The sequence below is a fragment of the Paralichthys olivaceus genome, chromosome 13 (genome assembly GCF_024713975.1).
Source record: "Paralichthys olivaceus isolate ysfri-2021 chromosome 13, ASM2471397v2, whole genome shotgun sequence".
Classification (NCBI taxonomy): Eukaryota; Metazoa; Chordata; class Actinopteri; order Pleuronectiformes; family Paralichthyidae; genus Paralichthys; species Paralichthys olivaceus.
In genome coordinates this window covers 7,238,817-7,260,630 of record NC_091105.1, presented here as the reverse complement: position 1 = coordinate 7,260,630, position 21,814 = coordinate 7,238,817, and the positions used below count along the sequence as shown (strand labels likewise).

The following is a 21,814-nucleotide window of genomic DNA, read 5'->3' as shown; positions in this document are numbered from 1 at the left end:
TTTACTTTTTGATTTATCAGTTATTTGGCTCATTAGTTGGAGTTGTGCAAAGCTGTGCTGGGATTGACATCAAATTACCAGGAGCTAATAAGAATGATGATGTTGTAAATTGTCCCACAACAAAACCATTAAGACCATCACAGCTTTAAAGTGAAGTTGAATACTTTTACCTTTAAGTATGTTGCTTGTAACATTATATATTTCAAACCATGTTATTGCTATTTTTCCCTCCCCTTTGCTCTCTACCTTGTAAGATGCCTTGAAAATGTGTTTCCTCTCGCACAGCAGCCTGTGCCCTTGTACCTGATTTTAGTTTCCAGATAATCGGTCCTGAGAAGCATACAGCTGTGAAATACTGTGTCCATACACATCTAAATTTAGAAGTGTCCCCAAATAACCCGCACAATCTGACCACTGGATACTCCAAACAGCAGGTGGTGGATTAAAAACTTTTACCAAAGCAAGAGAGGTAGAGTGATAGCAGCTGATAGAAAAATGAAGCGGACTAACAAACAAACATTATCCTTTGAGATGTAAAAAAAGTAGAACAACTTAATGACTAGTTCAGCTCAGGGCCTGAAACCCAAAGCAGCACATGAGCATGACGCACTTTTTCTTCAGTATGATTATGAGTTTACTTCCAGCGCAGAGGAAAGATCAATTCCTTTGTCAATGAGAATAAATTAGCTGTGACTGAATGAAACAAATCACACGTGGTCCAAAAGAAACGAAAAAAAGAAAGTTTTAAGGTATTAGAGAATATTAAATGGTGCTTTGACAAAAAAAAAAAAACGGCGAAAACCAACCGAAAACAGGTTCAAACTAAAACACTGTTTAGAAAACATGTATCATATGATGATTATTTTTCGATATCATGTAATAATTGAACTACTGCATGGTTAAGAATAAAATCACATATATATGCCTGACAAGAAAACTGTACTTTTTTAATGTGGTGTTTTATTTCCACGTAATTCTGCAAATAATTTACCCGACATCCCGCTGCAGGGATTGGCTTCTCATCGACCAATGAGGATTGCCAGAGAGCAGGGCAGCTCATCTGCCTGTGGATATAAACCCAGGATCTTGATGAAGTTTTGTCATCGACACGATCACACAGCAACCATGAGGTCTCTGGTCTTCGTTCTGCTCATTGGAGCTGCTTGTAAGTGTCCGATTGTCTTGCTTTCTAATAGAAACCAACTATTCTTATAGATATTATTATTATAGAAAGAACAGAAGAAAACAGTTTTTCGTTGCCAACATGTGTTTTCAGTTGCCACGGAGGACGACAAGATCGTCGGAGGGTATGAGTGCACGCCCTACTCCCAGCCCCATCAGGTGTCTCTGAACTCTGGCTACCACTTCTGTGGAGGCTCCCTGGTCAACGAGAACTGGGTTGTGTCTGCTGCTCACTGCTACAAGTCGTACGTCACTCCTTGATGTTATGAAGACAAAGTTTTTCATGCAAGAATCAATGTGTTTTAAACAGCATCATGAAAGTCACATACTAAACAACCCTCTCTCTCCCATGCAGCCGTGTGGAGGTGCGTATGGGCGAGCACCACATCAAGATCAATGAGGGAACCGAGCAGTTCATCAGCTCCGAGCGCGTCATCCGCCACCCCAACTACAGCTCCTACAACATCAACAACGACATCATGCTGATCAAGCTGAGGGAGCCCGCCACCCTCAACCAGTACGTGCAGCCTGTGGCTCTGCCCACCAGCTGTGCCCCCGCTGGCACCATGTGCACAGTCTCTGGTTGGGGCAACACCATGAGCTCCAGTGAGTAATAACTCCTGCATTTTTCTCTCAATGTCTGCAGAGCAACTCTCTCTAAATCTGTCTTGTTCTCCAGCCGCTAACAGGGACATGCTGCAGTGCCTGGATCTCCCCATCCTGTCTGACAGGGACTGTGAGAACTCCTACCCTGGCATGATCACCCCAGCCATGTTCTGCGCTGGATACCTGGAGGGAGGAAAGGACTCTTGCCAGGTATGAACCTGAATGGTCAGACAGTAGGACTATATGAAATACTTGAAATGACTCATTAAATTTAATCTTCCTGATCTTCTACTTGTGTCAGGGTGACTCCGGTGGCCCCGTCGTGTGCAATGGTGAGCTGCAGGGTGTCGTGTCCTGGGGCTACGGATGTGCTGAGAGGGATCATCCTGGTGTCTACGCCAGGGTAACTGTCCAAAGAGAACTATACTTAATTCACGCACTGCGTCCAGTTCAGCTTCACTCTGAACTTCAGTGAGACACTGATGAACTGATCTAACTCTGATTCTTTATTTTCAGGTCTGCATCTTCATCGACTGGCTGGAGACAACCATGGCCAGCTACTAAGTAACGAAAGCAAAGTTCAGTCGATCAGCTCAACATCAATTGCTGTTCATGCTCCATCTTTTGCACTGGACACTATGACAAATAAAACTATTCAAAGCAGAATATTGACTTTGTTTTGTGCATTAATATCACAGAGGAAATAGTTGTCGAACTCGTCCTTGTTAAAATTGTATTATAGTTCATTGCAATTACAGGAGAGTCAAGTGCAAGTTAGAGATGAATGTCTGGTTCATTTGAAAAAAACTCAAGACTTAGTATCATTGGCAAAGTCCAAGAAATCTTTTTCCTTTTTTATATTTCATAAGAATTATTGACAAACATCACACAACTCAACAGCAAAGTAAATATAACAATTAAAAACCAAACCCAGAAACAGTTTCATACATTTAAAATATTCGTTATAAGCCAATAAACTGGATTGAATGATGAAAAGGACAAAGATATAAGTGAAGTCACAAACACCAAGTGTTTGAGCAAACACCTGTAACGACCTCTCATAACAGCTGATGTTGCAAACCTGGATTCAAAATATATTCTTCAAGAATTTACAATTGATCTAAAATATAATATTGTGATTTGATGCCTCCATTCAATGCTATTTGCTAAAAAACGTACTTCCTGTCAAGTTCCCAGGAGGGAGGGGCTTCAGTGCCTTTGAACCAATTGGACCTCACCTGAACTGATAAGAGGCCTGTGAGGGATCAGGGCCTGTTAAGTGTTTGCTGAAACATGTCCACCTGCTTCTGATGTTTCCAGATGGTGGATCTCATATATTATTTAAGTAAGGTTTTCATATTTGTTACAGTTACTCACTTTTCTTTGTTTAATCCTAAAATTGTGCTTTGATTTGAGTTTGATAGAGTAGCTCTTGTTTACTGAATATTGTATTCACTTGGTTCAAAGCTCGTAAATCAGACAAAGTAGAAAACTGTGCATTTAACTGCCTGAGTTGTGAAGTCATTATTCTGAGTGGTTTGAAGTCTGAATCTGGAAAAACATGAATGCTGTAAACAAAATGAATTATCAATCCATTATTTGTGTGTTTACAGCATTTAAACAACACTTCATTACAATATTTGAGAGCACAGAAAAAGTTTCAGGTGAACTTATGAATGTTAATCATAAAAACATTGTTTGGGGACTTTACACATATATTCTGGGACTGCTCAAAGCTGGAAGAACGTTCAGAAAGAGATTAAACAGATTTTGCGTACTAAACTTGCTCTTGATCCTGAACTTTGAATTAGGCATAAAAAATGAAAAGGTCTGTATTTGTTAAAAAAGTGGTGTTAGGTGAGACACGCGTTGTGTAAAAGTGTAACATTGGACAGCAAAATTATGTAAGTTGGTTTATAAGTGATGACTTCAGCCAATCAGTTTTCCTCCAGCAGGAATTAATAACTTATTTCTCAAGTTTGTCTGACATACATCTTTGCCCAATGTCAGCTTGGATTGGCTCCAGCTCCAAGTATTTTAGATAATGGATGGACAGATGGACATTTGCTCATATTATCTGAGTGTGGTGTATATTTATTTGTACAGTTTTACACTTCATTTGAAATAAAGTATTCAGAAATGTCTTATACAGTAATAAAGTTGCCTGGGAGCATGTGTATTAGAAGCAGTAACAGTATTGTCAACAAAAATAAACACACTGATGCATCATATAATGGAAGATTTTATTGACTGTGCACTGACGGAACACATCTCTCTCTCTCCTTCTCTTTCTCCCACTGTTTCCTCTCTCTGCTGCTCTCCCCTCTGACACCACCCACCACCACCTCCTGTCTCCTTCGATCTCTCTCTCTCTCTCTGGTCTCCCCTCTCTCATGTAGTTCCGCAATGAGAGATCACAGCCTAGCCGTTGATGGAGAGAATGCTGTCGATCCAGGGAATCAGAGAGCAGACTTTGGTGTAAACGCCCGGGTAGTTAGGCTGAGCGCAGCCCTGGCCCCAAGAGACGATACCATGCAGCTCTCCATTACACACCAGAGGACCACCAGAGTCCCCCTGAGCAGGGGGGAGAGAAAAAATTTAGGTTATTTCTCCCATCATCATGCTCAATTGTTTTTCACTCTACACATTCACAGCCTCATTTAATGTGCTGTGTAATTGTGTGAAAAATACCTGACAAGCATCTTTGCCTCCCTCCAGGTATCCAGCGCACACCATGCGGTCGGTAATCATGCCGGGGTAGGAGCCTTCACATTCCACGTTGGACAGAATGGGGACTTTCACACACTGGAGGTTGAATGGGTTGAACACTGCAGGTAAGAGCAAAAAAGAAAGACAAATGTTGGAGAATAGATTAATCAATTATTCTTACCTTTAGCCATTTTACCCTTAAAGCTAGGCTTGGTAATCCTGGAAGAGAGCAGGCCACAGTGCAACTGATACATCCCACCCCCTCCCATCAGTGCTCTTGTCAAAGCTACGCCCCCAAAACACAAGGACATGCACTGACTGACAACTGCCAGAGGACGACCTTTTAATTAAAAACTAAGTATTGATTAAAAAAACAAACAAAAAAACAAAACGTCACATCTCTGTTCCTTGTGTAAGAATCTCAGACGAGTGTCATTATCATGAGCAAAAAGTTTTCACGACTGTCAACATCAGCTACAACTCACCTTGATCAGTGTAGATGTTGCCCCACCCGGACACTGTGCACATGTCCCCGGCCACCGGACAGGCTTTGGGCAGGGCAACAGGCCTGACGTATTCATTCACGGTGACGGGGTGAGCCAACTTCATCAGCATGATGTCGTAGTCCAGGGTGGTGTAGTCGTAACTCTGGTGCCAGTAGATGGCTTCCACTGACATGTACTGCTCCGTGCCCTCGTACATCCAGATGTGGTGGTCACCCACGACTGCAATCTGAGCATAGGGGCTGAAATAGACAATAAATGATCAGAATCACGTAGGTAGTAAAATTCTCCTGAACATTATGGTCACATCAGTGTGACACAAACTTTTGCCAGCAGTGCGCAGCAGAGATGATCCACTGGTCGTTGATGAGGGAGCCGCCACAAAAATGGTAGCCGAGATTGAGAGACACCTGCCAGGGTTGGGAGTGTTGTGCACACTCGTAGCCGCCTACAATCCTGTCATCCGTGGGGGCTGCAGCTGTGGTGTTAAGAAAATGTAAAATACTTCATGTTTCACAGATTTCAAATTCATTTTTATTCTAAAAACTTCAGCTGAGCTTTACCTGCAGCTCCCAAGAGTGCGAGAACAATCAGGCCAATCATCTTGTGGCTGCCTCGAGCCTTCCTACGATCAGACTGGACGTGAATCATTTGTTACTCACTGCATTTATACTTTAACCCATCTGTGACTTTCATGCCCCCCCCCAAACTCCTCTCACCTTTTTTCCTCCACCCACCTTCAAATCTCTTTTCTCTCCTGCCTCCGTTCCTGCCCCGTGAATTAACCTTGTCTTTGTATGTGCCATGTTAATCCTGCTGATGTAAGAGCTGAAATGTTTTTGGCCTTGAGATTTTTGCCGTTTGTCACCTTTTATAAATGTGACTCTGTATATACAATGGGACAGGAGAGGCTCATAATTGCAAGAAAAAGTCATATAATAAGCTTTGAACAAGGAAGTGTCGATTGTACACTTGGCCTATGAATTAAAAAAACATATAGGATTTTTGATGAACAGTGATAATGACATGACCCATGCAGTAAATGTAAATGCAGGTAAGGGATATCAGTATTTAGTTTCCATATAAGTAAAAGAAACACCAGGAACTCTATATTATTATTCTTATTTGAATTATTTGAGAACACCTTTTCTTCAGCATCCTTATTTTTTATTTATCTGACAGATTTAGGTCCATCTTTTTTTTTTTTAATCAAATGCCACAGTAAATTATTGCAACTCGTGTGTCACTGTGTACAGCAGAATGACTTCATCTGCTCTAAAGATGTTAAACTTGTCTATGAAAAAACAGCTTGTTATTTTTCTGCCTCTGAGACACCAGATGAGCTCTTTCTCACCTCCCTTATCACATGCCCATGCCCAAGGGCAGCCAAAAGTGTAGTCAAATAACAGCACATGTACTTATCTTGTTTTATATCAACCACCGTGCTTCAACCAAAATGATGATTCACCACACAATTATTGCTGTTACAATAAAAAGGTGGCACAAGCTCGTACAATTGTTTTCTCACTTTGTATATGTATGTATTGCCACATTTCTTAATGAGGGTCACAGATGACACAACCGCAGGGGGTGTACTGCCACATGGCAGAATTGGGCAAACAAGATAATACAGGAGCTTGGTAAGAGAGCAGATTTGGTTTGATGCCCAGTGCCGGGCGATAAGAACAGGGGAGTGTGAGGACACAGATGTGGTCGACGGAAAGAGGGAGGTGGCGGGTGTGGGGGGGGGGGGTCAGCAGTGGAGTGGGTGAGGTTGAGTGCGTTGGGGCTGATGGGATATAAATGTGAGCTGGGGTGTGTCTGAGTGTCTTCTGATCATTCACCAGACACCATGAGACTGCTGGCTCTGCTGCTGATGGTCGGGGCTGCTGGTAACACAAACACACACATTCACTAAAACGCATTCACGCAAATAAACACATAGGAGAACACACACACATGCACAGCTGTATATTTCTTTACTCGTGAAACATTCTGAATATATGTTGGTAAGTTGCGGACAATGAATTTGAAACATGAATCTTTGTCATGTCGATCTTCGTTTTCATCCACTGTGTATGTGTCTGTGTGTGTCTGTGTGTGTGTGTTACAGTGGCAGTTCCCCGTGAGGATGGACGCATCGTTGGTGGACAGGAGTGTGAGCCTCACTCTCGCCCTTACATGGCCTCCCTCAACTATGGCTACCACTTCTGTGGCGGGGTGCTCATCAACAAGCAGTGGGTGCTGTCGGTTGCCCACTGTTGGTACAAGTAAGCACACATGGCTGGAGAATTACATCACATATCATTACATTATTTTCTCTTGTTGCCAAGTTCTTTTTCAAAATCACTCTCACGCTCGCTTTGCTTGATTTTTATGTATTTTTCCCTTTGAGGTAGAACCAAAAACCTCCATAGGTGTAAAATCAATGATTTATCAGTTCAGGAGAGCATGTGCGGAATAGTATTAGCAAAAGAAAAAATTTAATTGATGTAGATACATTATGCACAAAAGTGTTTCCTGCTCCCACATATTTGACCTCTTGTTTCAGTCCCTATTACATGCAGGTCATGCTGGGAGAACATGACTTGCGAGTGTTTGAGGGCACTGAGCAGCTCATGAAGACCAACACTATCGTCTGGCATCCTAAGTGAGTGAAGAACTTAACCACCCGGCCTTTTCTTTTTCATTTTGCCTGATTTAATGATCCCTTTTATACATTTCTCTCCATCTGCAGTTATGACTACCAGACTCTGGATTATGACATCATGCTGATCAAGCTCTTCCACCCTGTGGAGGTGACCGGGGCGGTCGCACCCATCTCTCTGCCTGCAGGCTGTCCAATGGGGGGGCTCCCCTGCTCTGTGTCTGGCTGGGGAAACACTGCCCTGGATGGAGATCGTACGTTTCCAATAGTCATTTTATCATGGAATACAATCTGACTGAAAAATAATGTCGTCTATGTGTTGCTTTTAAGAGATTAATTCAGTCAACGGTTCAATTTGTTGTAGAGGAAAGTAATTTAATCAAGTAAGGAAGTACAATATTGTGGTGCTTATTGGTTTTCGGTGTTTTTGTGTGTGATTTGTTGACTAATATATATCCTGTAAAATGTCTCTGTGTTCTGCGAGTAGCAGTGAACCTGCCCATCCGTCTGCAGTGTTTGGACGTGCCCATAGTTGATGACGCGCAATGTAAGAACTCCTATCCTGGAATGATCACACAGAGGATGATGTGTGCCGGATACATGGATGGAGGCAGAGATGTGTGCAACGTGAGTTTCACCAAGGTTGTACTGGACTCAAATCTCTGTATGTGCAGGAGAATTCATCATTTTGTATCTACACCGTTTGTCAGGGCGACTCCGGCAGCCCTCTGGTGTGTGATGGAGAAGTCCAAGGCCTGGTGTCATGGGGTCGGGGATGTGCCAATGCTAACTACCCCGGCGTCTACGTCAAGTTGTGCGAGTTCCTGTCCTGGATTGAAGACACGCTGGCAGCCAACCCCTGAAGAAAGAAAGTTTTCCCTCCTTGCTTCTTCCATTTCCTTTCCTCTGTTCCTCACCCATTCCTATTTTCAGCCCTCACTTTTATTTTACTTCTCTTTCTCTGGTGACTTGTCTCCTCCCCCAGATCGAGACTCAGCACACATGTGCCGGAACATAAAAAACACAATAAAACCACTTGGTGTTCACTGTCATTTCTGTTCATATTTACATGTCAAAGTAAGAGAGGAAAAAATGAAACCGCACAGAAACGAAGTATGTATCAGTTGCAAGTTTATTTGTTTGGTTTTAGTACCATATATGGTTTTTTGATTGATTTACTTACATAAATTATAAGAACACAATCATTTTACAGTTCAAAAGATGAGGTAGTATATTTCTAATGTTTCACATGTTGACTCTTGTTTCCTTTTTGTGTCCAGATATTTACATTTTCAAATATCAAGCCTTTCATTAGTTTTGATAATTGGATTTTATCTCTAAAAATACTTTAATTATGACGACAAGAGAAGTGTGTGACTTTATTTATGAATCGGTGCTGAACCTACTCTGGAGATAATGGCAGTGAGATTATTAAACAGCAGGAGGCCTCAGTGGACAAGGTTTCAGTCGTACCCGTGCAACACACACACTCTTGTTTCCTCGTCTCCATGTTGCTCTCATTTTATTTAGAGTCTTTGTCAGGATGACATTGTTCTCGTCATATCACCGAGGCCAAGTTGATCTTTTCTGGGACCAATTCTCCTTCTTCTCTCTTTGACTTGGTTGGAGGGTCCGAACCATGCGGCAGCACCTACACACAAACAAAGATGTTTTTACAATTCACACAAAGCCAAAAAGAAATATTCATATAGTTGTATTCAACAATCTTCAGATTCTCCGGCTCTACTGTAAAAATCCTCACATTTCATTTTTTAATGAGAATACATTTAAAAAAGCAACTACTCATTGCATTTCATTATAACTTGTCAAAGTAGTAAGTTTGGAGGTGTCACAAACAACATTAGTACCTGTCACACTGCACTGCAATAATGGCAAGAATGAAGCCATTAGTACCAAGATACATGTGAGGCTATTAGGATCCTGGTCAGCAAGATACATTCCAGAAGCATAATTACAGTGGGGGTATAAGATGAGTAGACCACTACACATGAAGCTAACGCTGCAATCAAATACATTTCTGTGGCGTAAGCTGAATTCTTTTCATTGGATTCCAACGAGACGCATGACAGAAAAGTCATCGCTTACATTGTTGGGTGTGTTTTCCCACCACCAAGGTTGTTTTGTTCCCTGTCCATTTGTTTGTTTGTCAGCTGGACCAGGCAAAAACCTCTAAAATGGATTTGCAGAAAACTCTGTGGAAGAGTAAGACATGGGCCAAGGAAGAAACCACTTTTTGGGGTGGATCCAGACAAAGGAGTGAACTATTGGGCACATTTAGAGGTATGATATCTGTGATCAGATCTTCTGCCCTTTGTGGAATAACGTCACCTAAATTTTGCATCATGTGCACCGGTCAGGATTCAGTCCTAACTTACTGTTGCTACCTCCCCGGTACGAAGACGCCGTCCCCTCTGTAAGGTGCTCAGCGCTGAAAAGCAACATAAGCCAACATGGTGAATTATGAGCAACGGAATCAGCTTGATCGAGTTTACTGATGAGTTTTAAAAGAAACAGGCTCAGGTGGAAAATACTGGTTTAATGCAGCCAGTCTCCATGGAGACTGCTGTCAATTACCTGTGGGAGAGTGATTGTGGTATAGGCAACCTCAGGCCGCCAGAGTCGTCATCGTGCTCTCTGCTGTGTGACTCCTCCTGACTCCTTCATGGAAAGTATGCAACAAATTTTAATTTTATTTCACATTTCATACTCCTCTTATGTTTGTTAGTCTTTATTTATCTAACAGCATGTCTCCACGTCCTCTTAGCAGTGCAAAAACAGAATAAGAAAATTAGGAAATGAACTGAACATAAATCAGCAATAACACCTGGATTCTTAGGAATGACCTCTCTGCCTCACTATTAGCTGTAGCACTGATATTTCTGAATTTCTGAGTATAATAGGAATTAACAGGAAAGTTAGTGGCACAGTCCAGAATTTGATGCCAGGTTACTTTTTTAAAACAAGTAACTTTTATTATTTCCTTAGTATGTAAACAAATCAATAAATTAAGATGCAATTCATCAACACACCCATATGCCTTAACAAGCACTCCACTGAAACTTTACCTCATAGACAATATAAAAATTCACATGTTGACTATAAATAAAAGTAACATGTCATGATCATCATTTGTAAAGTCTCAGCATCATGTCAAAATTGAAACTCCTTCTTGTGCACATGTGGACAAAAGATCAACGTGTCACCTGCTTGTTGCTTGTTGTTTGCGTCTCCTCTGTGCTTCACTGACATCGTGAGCCTGAACAAGAGAGAGGAAACACGTCAGGCACCAGCCACCACTACACACAGTTGGCCAGTCTGTGCATGAATGAATGTGTGGGGGGTGTTTGGTCATCACCTTGGTTTTTGGTGTCTGGGGCTGACTGGTGGGATTTGAAGAGCGTGGGGTCTTGATGTTTTTGGGAGGCAGAGATGGAGCGCAGAGGTGGGAGCTGGGCACCTGGTAATCAAAACTTGAGAGCTGTTGGTATGAGGGAGACAAAGTGAAGTAGGCAGTCAGTGAGTGTTACTGCTCTAACTTTAGTTTCTTCTTCATTGTAGGACATGACTTAGAAGAGACAGAAGGAAACTAGGAGGTTGGATGAAGATGCAATTTTAATTTGAAGCTAAAATTCAGCTACACTGAACAAACAAACAGAAACCTATTCACAAACCTTCCTCAAGGCAGCCATTTCTTTTACCACAAGTTCAATGTCCTCATGGTCCTCCTCTTCCTCCTCCTCAGCATCATCCTCACTCTCCTCCTCGCGGTGACAACTGCTTGGCAGGTAGGGCTCGATGAGAATGGATTCAGTCCCTCTGATGTCGCAGCGACAGTATGGACAGGTGTTGCCCGCTGACTTTTTCTAGATAGTTATGAAAGACAGGACACCGGCAGAGTCACGGAAACACCCAAAAAAAGAGCAGCCAGTTTTCTGAAAGATGAAGAAGGTGGAAAATATCACGTTTGAGTCGATGCATAAATTTATTTGCATAAATTTTGCATAAATCAAAACCAGATAAAAGTGAATTGAGCAATTTATTTTTCTTTCTTTTCATGAATTCTTTGTGCTTAATGTTGCTGAATATTATTGCATTTTTTTGTTATTCACTTTTCAAATGCAGTTTGTCTATGTTGTTTTTCCAGAATGCTCCCCACTTCCCACATCAATTCCTTATTTTACACTTTAGCACTGATAAAGCTGCAGTTTGGACGACTGTTATATGGCCCGATTCAAACATTTTCACCTGTGTTTACCAAATTGCTTTTAAAATCCTGTAATACAACATTTATTTAAGTGGATGCATTCTGTTACTCAGCTGCAAGTGCCTTTGAAATCATAATTACATTACTTTCACATCAGAGTCACGGTTATCTCTCCTTTCAAGAGGGGGACATTAGGACCCAGATGCAATTTGCTCAGGCAAGGTGAGGGCAGCTATAAACCACCACATGGAGCACAGGTGAGTCTCTTTCATTCCTGTGATCACCAAACAAAGGCTTTGGTCATTTGTGATTCTGTTATAATCTGGTTGTTTTGTGTAAATAGTGACACTGTTGAGTTTATATGACATTCGAATAACAAAATGTGGATCTGCCAGCAATTTGTTCCTTTTGTAAGGGTCCTAACAGCCTAGCAGTAAGTGGTTCCCTATTTGAAGTGTTTTTACCTAACGAAGACCAACATGTTTTTGATTCACAGGCAAAGTGCTGATTATTGTTTAGCTTGTTTTATGTTGCATTGGTTTCAGTTGATGTTATTGACCCTGATTATTTAATGACACAGCTTGACTGGCGTTTTGACCCACACTCACTGTTGGCTTCCTCATCGAAGTTCACCCGCATTTGTGTTAAATCCTATAACAGAGGTTAACAGGTCATTATATTTTAACCATGTGAACTTTTCTTGGCTTTTCCATTGCAGACAGATGTCAGCAAAGCATCTGATTTCCTCTTTATGCCTCCCACACACTTTTTTTTTTATCAGAGTGAAGGTGCTGACAGTTAAAAGAGGATGTGAGCCTGCAGCTCACGCAGGAAGTCCTCAGCCAAATGTCAGGACACTCTGCTCTGCACCTTTGCAGAGACATGAACACCTCCTGAATAAAACAGAGGCCACTGGATTGTAGTTGACCACAATGCTGTAATGTGCCGGTAGCTTTCCGAGGGCATGTCTTAAATGTCACCAAAAGAGGAAGCAGGAAGTTGGGAAGAACCCATTGCAGAATGTGAGTCAATTGAGATTTGTACTTTATCTAATGTAACTGGTTTCATTAAAATACTGCTTATATTTATCTACCCATTGTCAGTCTGATAGCAGCTAGTCTGATCATGCATAATACTGATCATCCAAAAAAACATAAAAGTGTACTGGAGTCAAGAGGTCTTTTTATGTATTGGATATTTCTTAAATGTGTTTTTCCACTGACGACTAATGCAAATGAATTCATGGAAAAAAACTGTGGGAAATGAATCTGTTCCCATGGTCTAACAAAAGCAGTGTAGCAGTTCCACTATCACTTTGAATTAATCAATTTGAAGTGATTTTTGCACTTTTATGAACATTCTGCTCAGACAAAAGAGCTTTCTCAACTACATTTTAACACAACAATGTGCATGAACAGAAATGTTGTTTTACAGTGTTTTCCCATACAAACTGTTTCACTAATCTAAACTCAAATCTGTGTTGTAACAGTAGCTGAAAAACAGCATGAGTTAGTAGTGATGGTGGGTTTCATACCTGCCAGCCTGTGAGGCAGGGTTGGCACAGGAGATGCCCACAGGGTTGAATGCGAGTGTCCTTATCCTTCTCTGCACAGATCTTACACAACTGGAAGGTGCTGCCCATCTCACAATAAAGCTCGTACTGCTCCTGTTGGTTGTTGCAGTGGTGGTTAGTCAGAGATGAGGACCAAAACATTATCTCAGGAAATGATCTATGTCTTGTCTTGGTGCAGCTTCAAGATGCTGCTGGCACTCCACTGTGACGCTGATAAAGAGGTCCAAAGTGCATCCGCTTACTTCTGTGACTCTGACTTTGCTCCTCTGGGATGGTTCACACAAGCTCGTCAGGTCGGGGTTCACTTCACGGCCATCAGGGTACAGGTAGCTGCAGGCACACACACACACACACAGCACTGAGAGGAAACACTCAAACAAATGGACAATAATTCAGAGATCAGTGTGCGCATGTTTCTGACCAGCCCTCACTGAAGCCTTCAATGAGCGCCAGATAGAGAGGTGTATTCTCTGGGATGGTCTGGATGATGTTGCCGTCAGCGGTCACGTGACCAATAGCCCACTGGCCCATTCTTGTGCAGCTTAGTCGGAAGATGTAGCTGAGAGAGAAAGGTCCTCGTTAATCAGGTGGCATAAACATTTAGAAGTTCCAGTTTACAGATAAGTTGCTTGAATATCACTTAACAAATACTCTCAGTATTTATTATTATTGTGTATTCATTTGATCGATTAACTCAAAAAATCTGCTTAAACCATTTGAAGTAGATACATTTAATAAATGAATGATCCACTTTTTGAATTACTGTACTTAACGTTGCTCGAGTGGTTCTTTTACTTCAAGGACCTAATTTTTTACGACTGGGATCAGTTTCCAGATTTGATGTAACTCAAGTATCCATCAAACCTCAACAGTGCTAAATGAGATACTGATGTAGAGCAACACGCTTTTCTGAGCCGTGCATTTGAGTTGTTTGCGGTGCACGTCGGTACCTTCCAGGCCTGTGCAGGTAGCGCTCCAGACGAGCTACAACCTGGTCGTAGGTGAGGAAAGCCATGTAGCCTGGATGAGTCACTGCTAGTTGGTTCCAGTTCCTTAAAAGTGACTTCCAGGGCTGCGAGTGGAGAAAAATACTAAGGATGAGAGAATCGTTTTTGCCCCAAATATATTTATTTCTTTTGCTCTTGTTTTCACTATTTGGCAAAATTTTAGTTTTATATTTATTTTAGGTAGGTAGGTAGGTATTTTCAGATGTTTGGTCTGTTGGTTATTTGATGCTATAAAAAATGGGGTCAATGGTCATGATTGACGACTGAGACTGACTCCCCATTGGATTAGTCGGTGTATGGGCAGGACGTTTTGGTGCAAGATGGCAGTTTCATTTCTCGATATCTGGAGGAAATGGAGACTGGTCTCTGCTCTGGTAGCAACCAAGTCATAGTCTGACATTTAACATCCATAAAGGAGGAAATGACACACTAGGGTTTGGATCAAGAAAATGATGAGCAATGTGAGCTTTCAGGGAGCTGGTATGTTGATTTTGTTACCTTTGGCCAGAAAGAGGCTGGCAGTTTCCTGTTGTTTCCAGTATTTATGCTAAGCTAAGCTGACCTGCTGTGTGGTAGATTCATATTTACTGTATTGTTTGGGAAAGAGTCTTCTCAACTAACTCTCACTAAGCAGATTATCACGTTTCCAATATTTAAATAATTAATTTATACCTTTGTAAAATAGGAATTGTTGACCTCACCTGAAACAGTCTGGTGAAGATGTCAAACTCAAACACAGAGATGTAGTCATTACAGGTGAGATCAATGGTTGATTTGAGCGCCATGGACTCCATCCCTTCCTTAAACGTATGCACACTCCGCAGCTGCTCTTTAAAGCTGTTCCACTGAACTACACACCTGCCACAATACACCGAGTGGACACAGAAAATCCAAAAAACTAAATGTGGGGAAAAAAAGTCACAGCATTTTGCGTTGTGTTGGAAATTCTACACACTCACTTGTTGCCAAACGAATGCCACCAAAACTTCTCGGCCTCTGTCTTAGTCACCTTGTAGGTGTCACCCTGAAAAGATCCATCTGGAAACATGGCCCTCATCTCCCACAGCATGTGACTGAACAGCAGAGACAGTTTGGTCAAGTTTCTCCTAGGAATGAAACGCAGCAGACTTTCAGTTGTGTTTCTAAATAGAAATAGATAGTGGGCATGAAAATGACAGAAATAACCCACATCCCACTCACTTCCCTATGACATAAAGTCCATGTAAAATCCATTCATGTCACGTTACATATGTTTTTAAATGTAAATGATAATGTAATGCTATGTCCTTGTGCTCTATTTATCCCCCAATTCACATTGTATCTGCACTAATATTTTAAAATAAAAGAAAACAGATGTTTCAATATATTTCTGTGACAAATTAATCAGTTTGTGTGTGTGTGTGTGTTTTAGAGGAGACAGAATACTTGAAGATTGAATATTATATTGTTTCATTTGAGAAAGCGATGACAATACTTTCCACACACACACTCACAAACAGGATGCTCTGTGCCGCACACTCTGCTTGTCACCACAAAATGTTCCAGAGGCCAGTGTGTCCCCTCAGACCAGTATTTATTCTTAAGCCTCAGTTCTCTTTCAAGGCTCTTTTTCTAACTCTTGTTTGATGGTATCTAGAGTCGAGTAATCTGCACAGACAACACTATGTTTCTGTTCTCTTCTGTGTCCGAGATCTCACTGCGTATTTGCTTGAACGGTGGAATTGTACTAGAGAAGTTTCAGATATTCACTTATTAAATATCTGTCAATGACAAAAGTTGAATCGCAATTTTAGGCTGCAGAGCCGAGAAATGCTGTGGTGAAATGAATTTATCTATGGAAGTATTGTACTTACATTTGAGGTAGCTCAAGTATTTTAAAGATATTTAGTGCCACTTAATGCTTCTACTTACATTTTAGAGAGACAATATTGTACTTTTTACTCCATCCTTATGTCATTAATTAAACTGTGGATATACAGAATTACATGTGTTCTGTATATTAATATGTCTCTCAGGTGGGCCCTCATGTTTTATACTTTTAATTATTACAGTATTTTTAGAGTGCGGTATTACTACTTTTATTTGTGTGGACACTTCCTCCACAATGAAGAATGTTATTGATTGATTGCATTGACAATTGTGTTTTTTTATGTATTGTTCAGCACACAAGTATCTTTGCACACGTAAAAGAGTTTGCACATTTGCATGAACATTTCTTAAATTCCAGTCAGAGGCAAAACTCTCCCAGCTGCTAAACCTCCCACTGTCAAGTGTGACGTCTCTGCCATCAGTCGGGTCTCACTTCTGTTTTTAGCCTTACATCACAGCCGAGCAAAAATTCCACTTATTTAAGAACGATTATTGTTTCTACTATTTAACAGTCAGGGTTTTACACAACAAGCCGAGCTCCTGCAGCCGAGCCACAAAAATAAAAACATTTCAACGCAACAAACAGGACATTTAGAATTTAAAAATAGAATATGTACACAATTTGCCTTGACGTCTACTCCACATTTTACATAACACATTGTGAATTTGCCACATGACTGCCCATGCAGACATGGCTGCAGTGAGGAGGCCATCTGTTCCCTTATGTGTGCAGAGAATTCTTCAAGATGATAAATAAATCTTTTAAAATTGGCTTTCTGATTGGAAGAAAATATGTGATAAAAGCGATATATGGATGGATGGATTGATAAACAGATACTAGACAATTTCTCCTGAGCTGCTCACATTCAGATGAAATACTGCTGCTGTTGTTTCTACTTTGCTCACATTAGCATCACAAAGACGGGGGTTTGGCTCCAGTTCCACCTCCATTATTAGTCCCAACAGGATCACGGCCCGAACACTAAAACTAATAGGTGACTCTATACAGCTTCTCCAAAACATCCACTTTAGCTAAAGAATGTGCTCATAATTATTGTTTATCCTCTGGGGGAGTTAAAAACCTTGAACATAACAGCTGCGTAGTTTCTCATACTTTGTTAAGAACATGTTGAAAGGCCCTGGTCCTACCGGTCTACATGAAGATTAAAGGGCTGTGTGTCCTCCGTTAGAACCGATAATCTGCTTATTTGTCTTTCAGAAAGTTTGCATACAGAGAGGAATTTGAGCAGGAAAAGATGATATTTATGATCTGAGAAGATGATGAAAGAAAACGGGGACTATAGCACAAGCGCCTCTTTTAGATCGATGACACTGATATTTGGCCAAACACACATCTGCTCAGGTTGTGAGGTCTTAGATATTTGATTTGTTTGAATGAAATTTCAGTGATGAAGCACACAGGATTAAAAAAATTAATTTAGAAAACTTTCAAAAGCATGATGGATTATCCATAGGAGCAGTTTTTATCAGGTCTGTGTGATCTGTAGAAAATCCAGAGTGACACACAATTTAGTTTTTTAATGCTGTGAGCCTCACATATACAATTCCTTTCAGGCTCTCCGTTGTCCGTGATCATATCTTAAACATTTAGCAAAAAACTAACTTTTTAAAAATTGTTATTATATATATTTATTTTTTAAATTTAATTTAATTTTGTTCTATCAATTCATTGTTTCAACTAAACGAGTTTAAAAAATGAGAGTGGACCACGATCATGAATGAATGAATGAATGAAGCAAATTATTTGTATCAAAGAGTTAAATATTGACTTATTGTAAGTCGCTTTGGACAAAAGCGTCTGCTAAATGCCCTAAATGTAAATGTAAATGTTTTGCATTTTGGAAAAAAGCATTTTCAGAAAGGAAATAAAGAACCAAATATTTCAAAAGCAAACTCTCTCTAAAGTGGATGTTTTGGCTTCCTTGTACTGTATGTGTCTGGATGTGTAGGCATCAGCCAGGAGCCCTTTTACCTGTGACTGGATGTCTCCTCAAATATCTTCTCCCGTCCTTCTTTGAACAGCAGCACGGCCCTGTCTGTCTTATCCAGCAGGTTTCTGACATGGACCCTCAGGTAGCTGGCCTCGTCTCCCCTGGGCACTTGTCTGTCTGTGGCCTTAAACCCAATGTAGGGCTCCCAAACCTGCGTGAGCAGCGCTGTCGTCTCAGATACCAGCTCGGGCAGGTACGGTGGACTGTTCTTTAGGCCCAGGCGGGGGTTCGTGCTCAGCTCGTGGAGTTTCTCCAATCTTTTGAGGGTCTTGTCCACCAGCCACCGGTCCTCGCTTGTAGGGAGCTGGGAGCTTGAACCTGCTGCTGCCGCCATCACGTCTCTGTTGGGTGTGAGGGATGTGAACCTTACACTACTTTAAATGTCAATCTGTCCTTGTGCATGAATGGACTACTGCGCTAAGAGGAGTTCAATGTCTCAGAGACTGAATGTTTTTGGTCCTTAAAATGATTTCTATCAGTTCTCTGCTTCATTTGAAAAGCCCATATCTAAGCCTCCTCAGAAAGCAGCCATCCTTCATCCATATCATGATAACCCAACGACTCTACATCCAGCAGCGGTGGACATGTGCAGCATTCAAAGATGAGGACGTCCACTGCGTGTCTCTTCACACTCCTCAAGCTCTGTCACAGTGCAACTATGAGAGAGAGTGAACAAACAACAAAGGAATGGATGACAACAAAGAACCCTTGAAACAGTTTCCACTTTTATCCTTCTCACTCGCTCCACCCTCCTAACTCCACATATTCAGCCTCTCTTGCCCATAATAACACAGCACTAACCTCCTCACTAAGATCCATGCATATGTCACAGCAGCCCCACATTCTCAGGGTCATCTACTCGCGAAGCAACGGAAACATGATCTCTGTCATGTCCTCAAACGCTGCTGTTTGTTCTCCCTCTCTCAGTCTTGATGTCACACCCTCTCTCCTTTCGCAGCAGCGCTTGATTGGTTTCCTGGTTTCAGGCAGATAAACAGGTTTGCTGCTTTGCTCCACTTCACAGACAGGCAAACAGAGAGAGAGAGAAAGAGAGAGAGAGAGGAGGGGGAAGACACAGAGGTGTGGACTATAAACTAAACATCTGCTGAGAATGAAAGTAAAAAGCTGCCAGGCTGGAGTAACAGACAGGTACACTACGTTTTAACAGACAGGGAAATAAAAGACAAAGGTCAAAGTTCAGCAACTGAAAGAGCTTCTATAAAAAGACTCCTCATCTCTAACCAACTGTCAGCAGGGAGCAGTGTTTGCTGGGTAATTAAATGGATTGAGTTGGCTTTTCATCTGAAGCTGACATGAAATGTTGCATGTTATTTTCAGCCGGCGGCATTAATGTCAACCTGTCAACTTGTCCATACTGAAGTAGTTTTATTGCATTGAATTAATGATTCCCAGTAATTACACTGTTGATCCCCTGACTTTTCTCCACAGCTCCCATGAGGATGATGCTTGTGGTTTTCAGTAAAAACTGTGGGGAGGATTATTGGGTAAATACACACATTGATGTCCCCTCAGCATGCAAATGTCCTCACTTCTGTGCTTCTTGCACTTTTCCTTTAGCGCCATCATCAGGACAAATGCAACATTTGTCATGGTGAAACAAAACACAGACAAGTAGCAAAATCTTAGAAGGTGAATTTTAGAAGGGGAAACCAGCAACTTTCAGAATTTATGGTCAAACAAGCAAATCAAATATTAAATGAGCAAAACTGTTCAACACGATGTTTTACCTTTCTGAAATAACTCATTAGTAGATATTCTGACATGAGCTTTCACTTATCGGCCAGCTGCTTTTCCAGACTTCTCTCTTTTAGGTGCACGAAGACTCCGGACTAAAATGTTGGATGTAGTCAAAGATTTCAACATTTTTCTTTTGGCATCAAAAAGTGAAACTTTTTACAACCCTAATATTTTTGTTGATGACTTTAAATGCAAAAGTACTGACATTGTATTTACTTCACTTGGACTTGGATCATATTAGCATTGTAAACTGCTGCACTCGAAATAAATGAGTTGCATTTATGAGGAGAGAAAGACACTTTTTACCCACATTAGAGTTGTCACTCCAATCTGATGATCATCATTGGTGCATTTAAATTTACCAAACATCAAGCATGGATTGAAAATACGATGAAATTCCTCAGCAAGGCCTCTTGTTAGATTTGGTGCATTCTGATGTAGCAGCCCTGCCACCGACTCAGGTGAAACAGGAGTAGATGTTCAAATGTACGTTTACTAATATTGATTTGTGTCTAAAAGTAATGAGTTCAAATTGATTCTTTCTTTGAGAGTCTACTTGCACCTGTGCTCTTTTGGCACAAGGGGGCCTCAGTTCATTGTTTTGTATGCAGACAGACCTCATTTGTGCCACTGATGACTTTCGTTATCCAGCACTGCCTCTAAATATTAAAGGTCAATGTGGTCTCTCTTTCTGTGTACATATATTGTCTCATAGATCATTAAACCTCAGTCGGTGTCTCATTCATTCAGCAGTCAGCTGTGTCCAATGTTCAGGATGTGGCCTGTGTTATTCACACACAATGATACTTTATCGCCAGAGGAGACAATGATGGTTGAGTGCCCTGACAGCTGCACAGTATGTTTGTGTAGTGTCAGGGTGTTTTGGGGACTTTAGACACCGAGCCTGACTTTCCGTTGCCTGCTCCACACTTCAGTGGAAACAGGAAAGTCCCAAATTGACCCAGGTAATAAGAGCCTGGTCTGAGGACGAAGAAGGATATGATTCAAGGCATGGAGAGGAGGTGTGATTTGTGTGTGTGCATAATGCAAGTTTGTGCATGCCCATTTATCTTTTGTATGATTGTGATCAGGTTAGATTGCCACATGCTGGATTGTGACATGGCATCAACTGATGAGTGGCTCAGTTTTGATCTTCTCTGAATTTTCCCTTTAATCTGCAGCAGCAAATCATTAACCTGAGAAAACAGAGGAACTCACACTAATCTAATCGAGACGTGTGCATCTGACCTAGTGCAACTTGCAAAATCTTCTTCCTCCGAACTACAGACTTATAAACATCCTGGATGTAAACTTCAGTCTTACTTGAGCTTCATAGTGTTTAGCAGAAATTTAAAAAAGAGTCGGAAACTTTGTGGGAACAATGGGTTTTTACTAGAAAGCTGCCACAATCAGCTGAACCACAACTGGGACAAAATGATTTCTAATGGGATCAGAAAAAGTGGATTCTTGTTTTGATTTTTTGTTTTTGGACTCAGGTGTGAAAACTGTGTCCACTTGAGGCACTAAAACCTTCAGTCAGAATAACACTGAAATCCCTTTTACACTTTTTAAATAGTTGTGTTATATTAATCACGTAAAATGCATGTTTCCATGGCACAATACAGTTCTACACATTTCGTGTTGGAAAAGTCACTTTTACTTAATGGCAACTGTCATGTTGTATTTTGCAAAGACTACACTTCACATTAAGCGGCAACTTTGA

General features: G+C 41.2%; 4 protein-coding genes across 5 annotated transcripts; 2 read left to right on the top strand and 2 right to left on the bottom strand.

Moving 5' to 3' along the window:
- Positions 1 to 1,016: 1,016 nt before the first annotated feature.
- Positions 1,017 to 2,454, top strand: LOC109633071 (trypsin-1). The gene is made up of 6 exons (XM_020092661.2): positions 1,017 to 1,165; positions 1,277 to 1,427; positions 1,538 to 1,788; positions 1,862 to 1,998; positions 2,090 to 2,191; positions 2,305 to 2,454. The coding sequence occupies exons 1-6, from the start codon at positions 1,030 to 1,032 to the stop codon at positions 2,350 to 2,352; spliced, it is 825 nt and encodes a 274-aa protein (XP_019948220.2). The 5' UTR covers positions 1,017 to 1,029; the 3' UTR covers positions 2,353 to 2,454.
- A 1,563-nt stretch (positions 2,455 to 4,017) lies between these two features.
- Positions 4,018 to 5,712, bottom strand: LOC109633206 (serine protease 1). The gene is made up of 5 exons (XM_020092855.2): positions 5,564 to 5,712; positions 5,325 to 5,478; positions 4,983 to 5,242; positions 4,480 to 4,616; positions 4,018 to 4,362 (listed from the first exon to the last, which is right to left on the bottom strand). The coding sequence occupies exons 1-5, from the start codon at positions 5,649 to 5,651 to the stop codon at positions 4,210 to 4,212; spliced, it is 792 nt and encodes a 263-aa protein (XP_019948414.1). The 5' UTR covers positions 5,652 to 5,712; the 3' UTR covers positions 4,018 to 4,209.
- Positions 5,713 to 6,752: 1,040 nt separating this feature from the next.
- LOC109633207 (trypsin-like) lies at positions 6,753 to 8,682 on the top strand. Its single transcript, XM_020092857.2, has 6 exons — positions 6,753 to 6,892; positions 7,114 to 7,270; positions 7,552 to 7,650; positions 7,738 to 7,901; positions 8,135 to 8,274; positions 8,358 to 8,682. The coding sequence occupies exons 1-6, from the start codon at positions 6,853 to 6,855 to the stop codon at positions 8,508 to 8,510; spliced, it is 753 nt and encodes a 250-aa protein (XP_019948416.1). The 5' UTR covers positions 6,753 to 6,852; the 3' UTR covers positions 8,511 to 8,682.
- Positions 8,683 to 8,761: 79 nt separating this feature from the next.
- On the bottom strand, positions 8,762 to 19,367 carry cblc (Cbl proto-oncogene C, E3 ubiquitin protein ligase). Of its 2 annotated transcripts, none has more exons than XM_020092537.2 (14): positions 19,135 to 19,367; positions 18,315 to 18,989; positions 15,412 to 15,558; positions 15,154 to 15,310; positions 14,396 to 14,517; positions 13,867 to 14,004; positions 13,688 to 13,775; positions 13,407 to 13,538; positions 11,340 to 11,531; positions 11,024 to 11,146; positions 10,872 to 10,924; positions 10,243 to 10,326; positions 10,044 to 10,096; positions 8,762 to 9,298 (listed from the first exon to the last, which is right to left on the bottom strand). In XM_020092537.2, the coding sequence occupies exons 2-14, from the start codon at positions 18,665 to 18,667 to the stop codon at positions 9,186 to 9,188; spliced, it is 1,755 nt and encodes a 584-aa protein (XP_019948096.2). In that variant the 5' UTR covers positions 18,668 to 18,989; positions 19,135 to 19,367; the 3' UTR covers positions 8,762 to 9,185. The 2 variants fall into 2 exon arrangements, with proteins under 2 accessions (XP_019948096.2, XP_019948097.2); XM_020092538.2 differs by having other exon boundaries at positions 15,412 to 15,525; positions 19,135 to 19,300.
- Between the last annotated feature and the right edge of the window lie 2,447 nt (positions 19,368 to 21,814).

What these genes read in the sequence shown, in the direction of transcription:
- LOC109633071 (XM_020092661.2), top strand. Translation starts at nt 1,030, where the DNA reads ATGAGGATTGCCAGAGAGCAGGGCAGCTCATCTGCCTGTGGATATAAA. An exon ending in TCTGCTCATTGGAGCTGCTT is followed by an intron (nt 1,166 to 1,276) that starts GTAAGTGTCCGA and finishes ATGTGTTTTCAG; the next exon opens with TTGCCACGGAGGACGACAAG. An exon ending in ATCCTGGTGTCTACGCCAGG is followed by an intron (nt 2,192 to 2,304) that starts GTAACTGTCCAA and finishes CTTTATTTTCAG; the next exon opens with GTCTGCATCTTCATCGACTG.
- LOC109633206 (XM_020092855.2), bottom strand. Translation starts at nt 5,651, where the DNA reads ATGATTCACGTCCAGTCTGATCGTAGGAAGGCTCGAGGCAGCCACAAG. An exon ending in CAACATCTACACTGATCAAG is followed by an intron (nt 4,617 to 4,982) that starts GTGAGTTGTAGC and finishes TCTTACCTGCAG; the next exon opens with TGTTCAACCCATTCAACCTC. An exon ending in GAGGCAAAGATGCTTGTCAG is followed by an intron (nt 4,363 to 4,479) that starts GTATTTTTCACA and finishes CCCCCTGCTCAG; the next exon opens with GGGGACTCTGGTGGTCCTCT.
- LOC109633207 (XM_020092857.2), top strand. Translation starts at nt 6,853, where the DNA reads ATGAGACTGCTGGCTCTGCTGCTGATGGTCGGGGCTGCTG. An exon ending in GCTGATGGTCGGGGCTGCTG is followed by an intron (nt 6,893 to 7,113) that starts GTAACACAAACA and finishes TGTGTGTTACAG; the next exon opens with TGGCAGTTCCCCGTGAGGAT. An exon ending in ACTATCGTCTGGCATCCTAA is followed by an intron (nt 7,651 to 7,737) that starts GTGAGTGAAGAA and finishes CTCCATCTGCAG; the next exon opens with TTATGACTACCAGACTCTGG.
- cblc (XM_020092537.2), bottom strand. Translation starts at nt 18,667, where the DNA reads ATGGCGGCAGCAGCAGGTTCAAGCTCCCAGCTCCCTACAAGCGAGGAC. An exon ending in CCCAGACACCAAAAACCAAG is followed by an intron (nt 10,925 to 11,023) that starts GTGATGACCAAA and finishes TCTCTTGTTCAG; the next exon opens with GCTCACGATGTCAGTGAAGC. An exon ending in AAACAACAAGCAACAAGCAG is followed by an intron (nt 10,327 to 10,871) that starts GTGACACGTTGA and finishes CTTTCCATGAAG; the next exon opens with GAGTCAGGAGGAGTCACACA.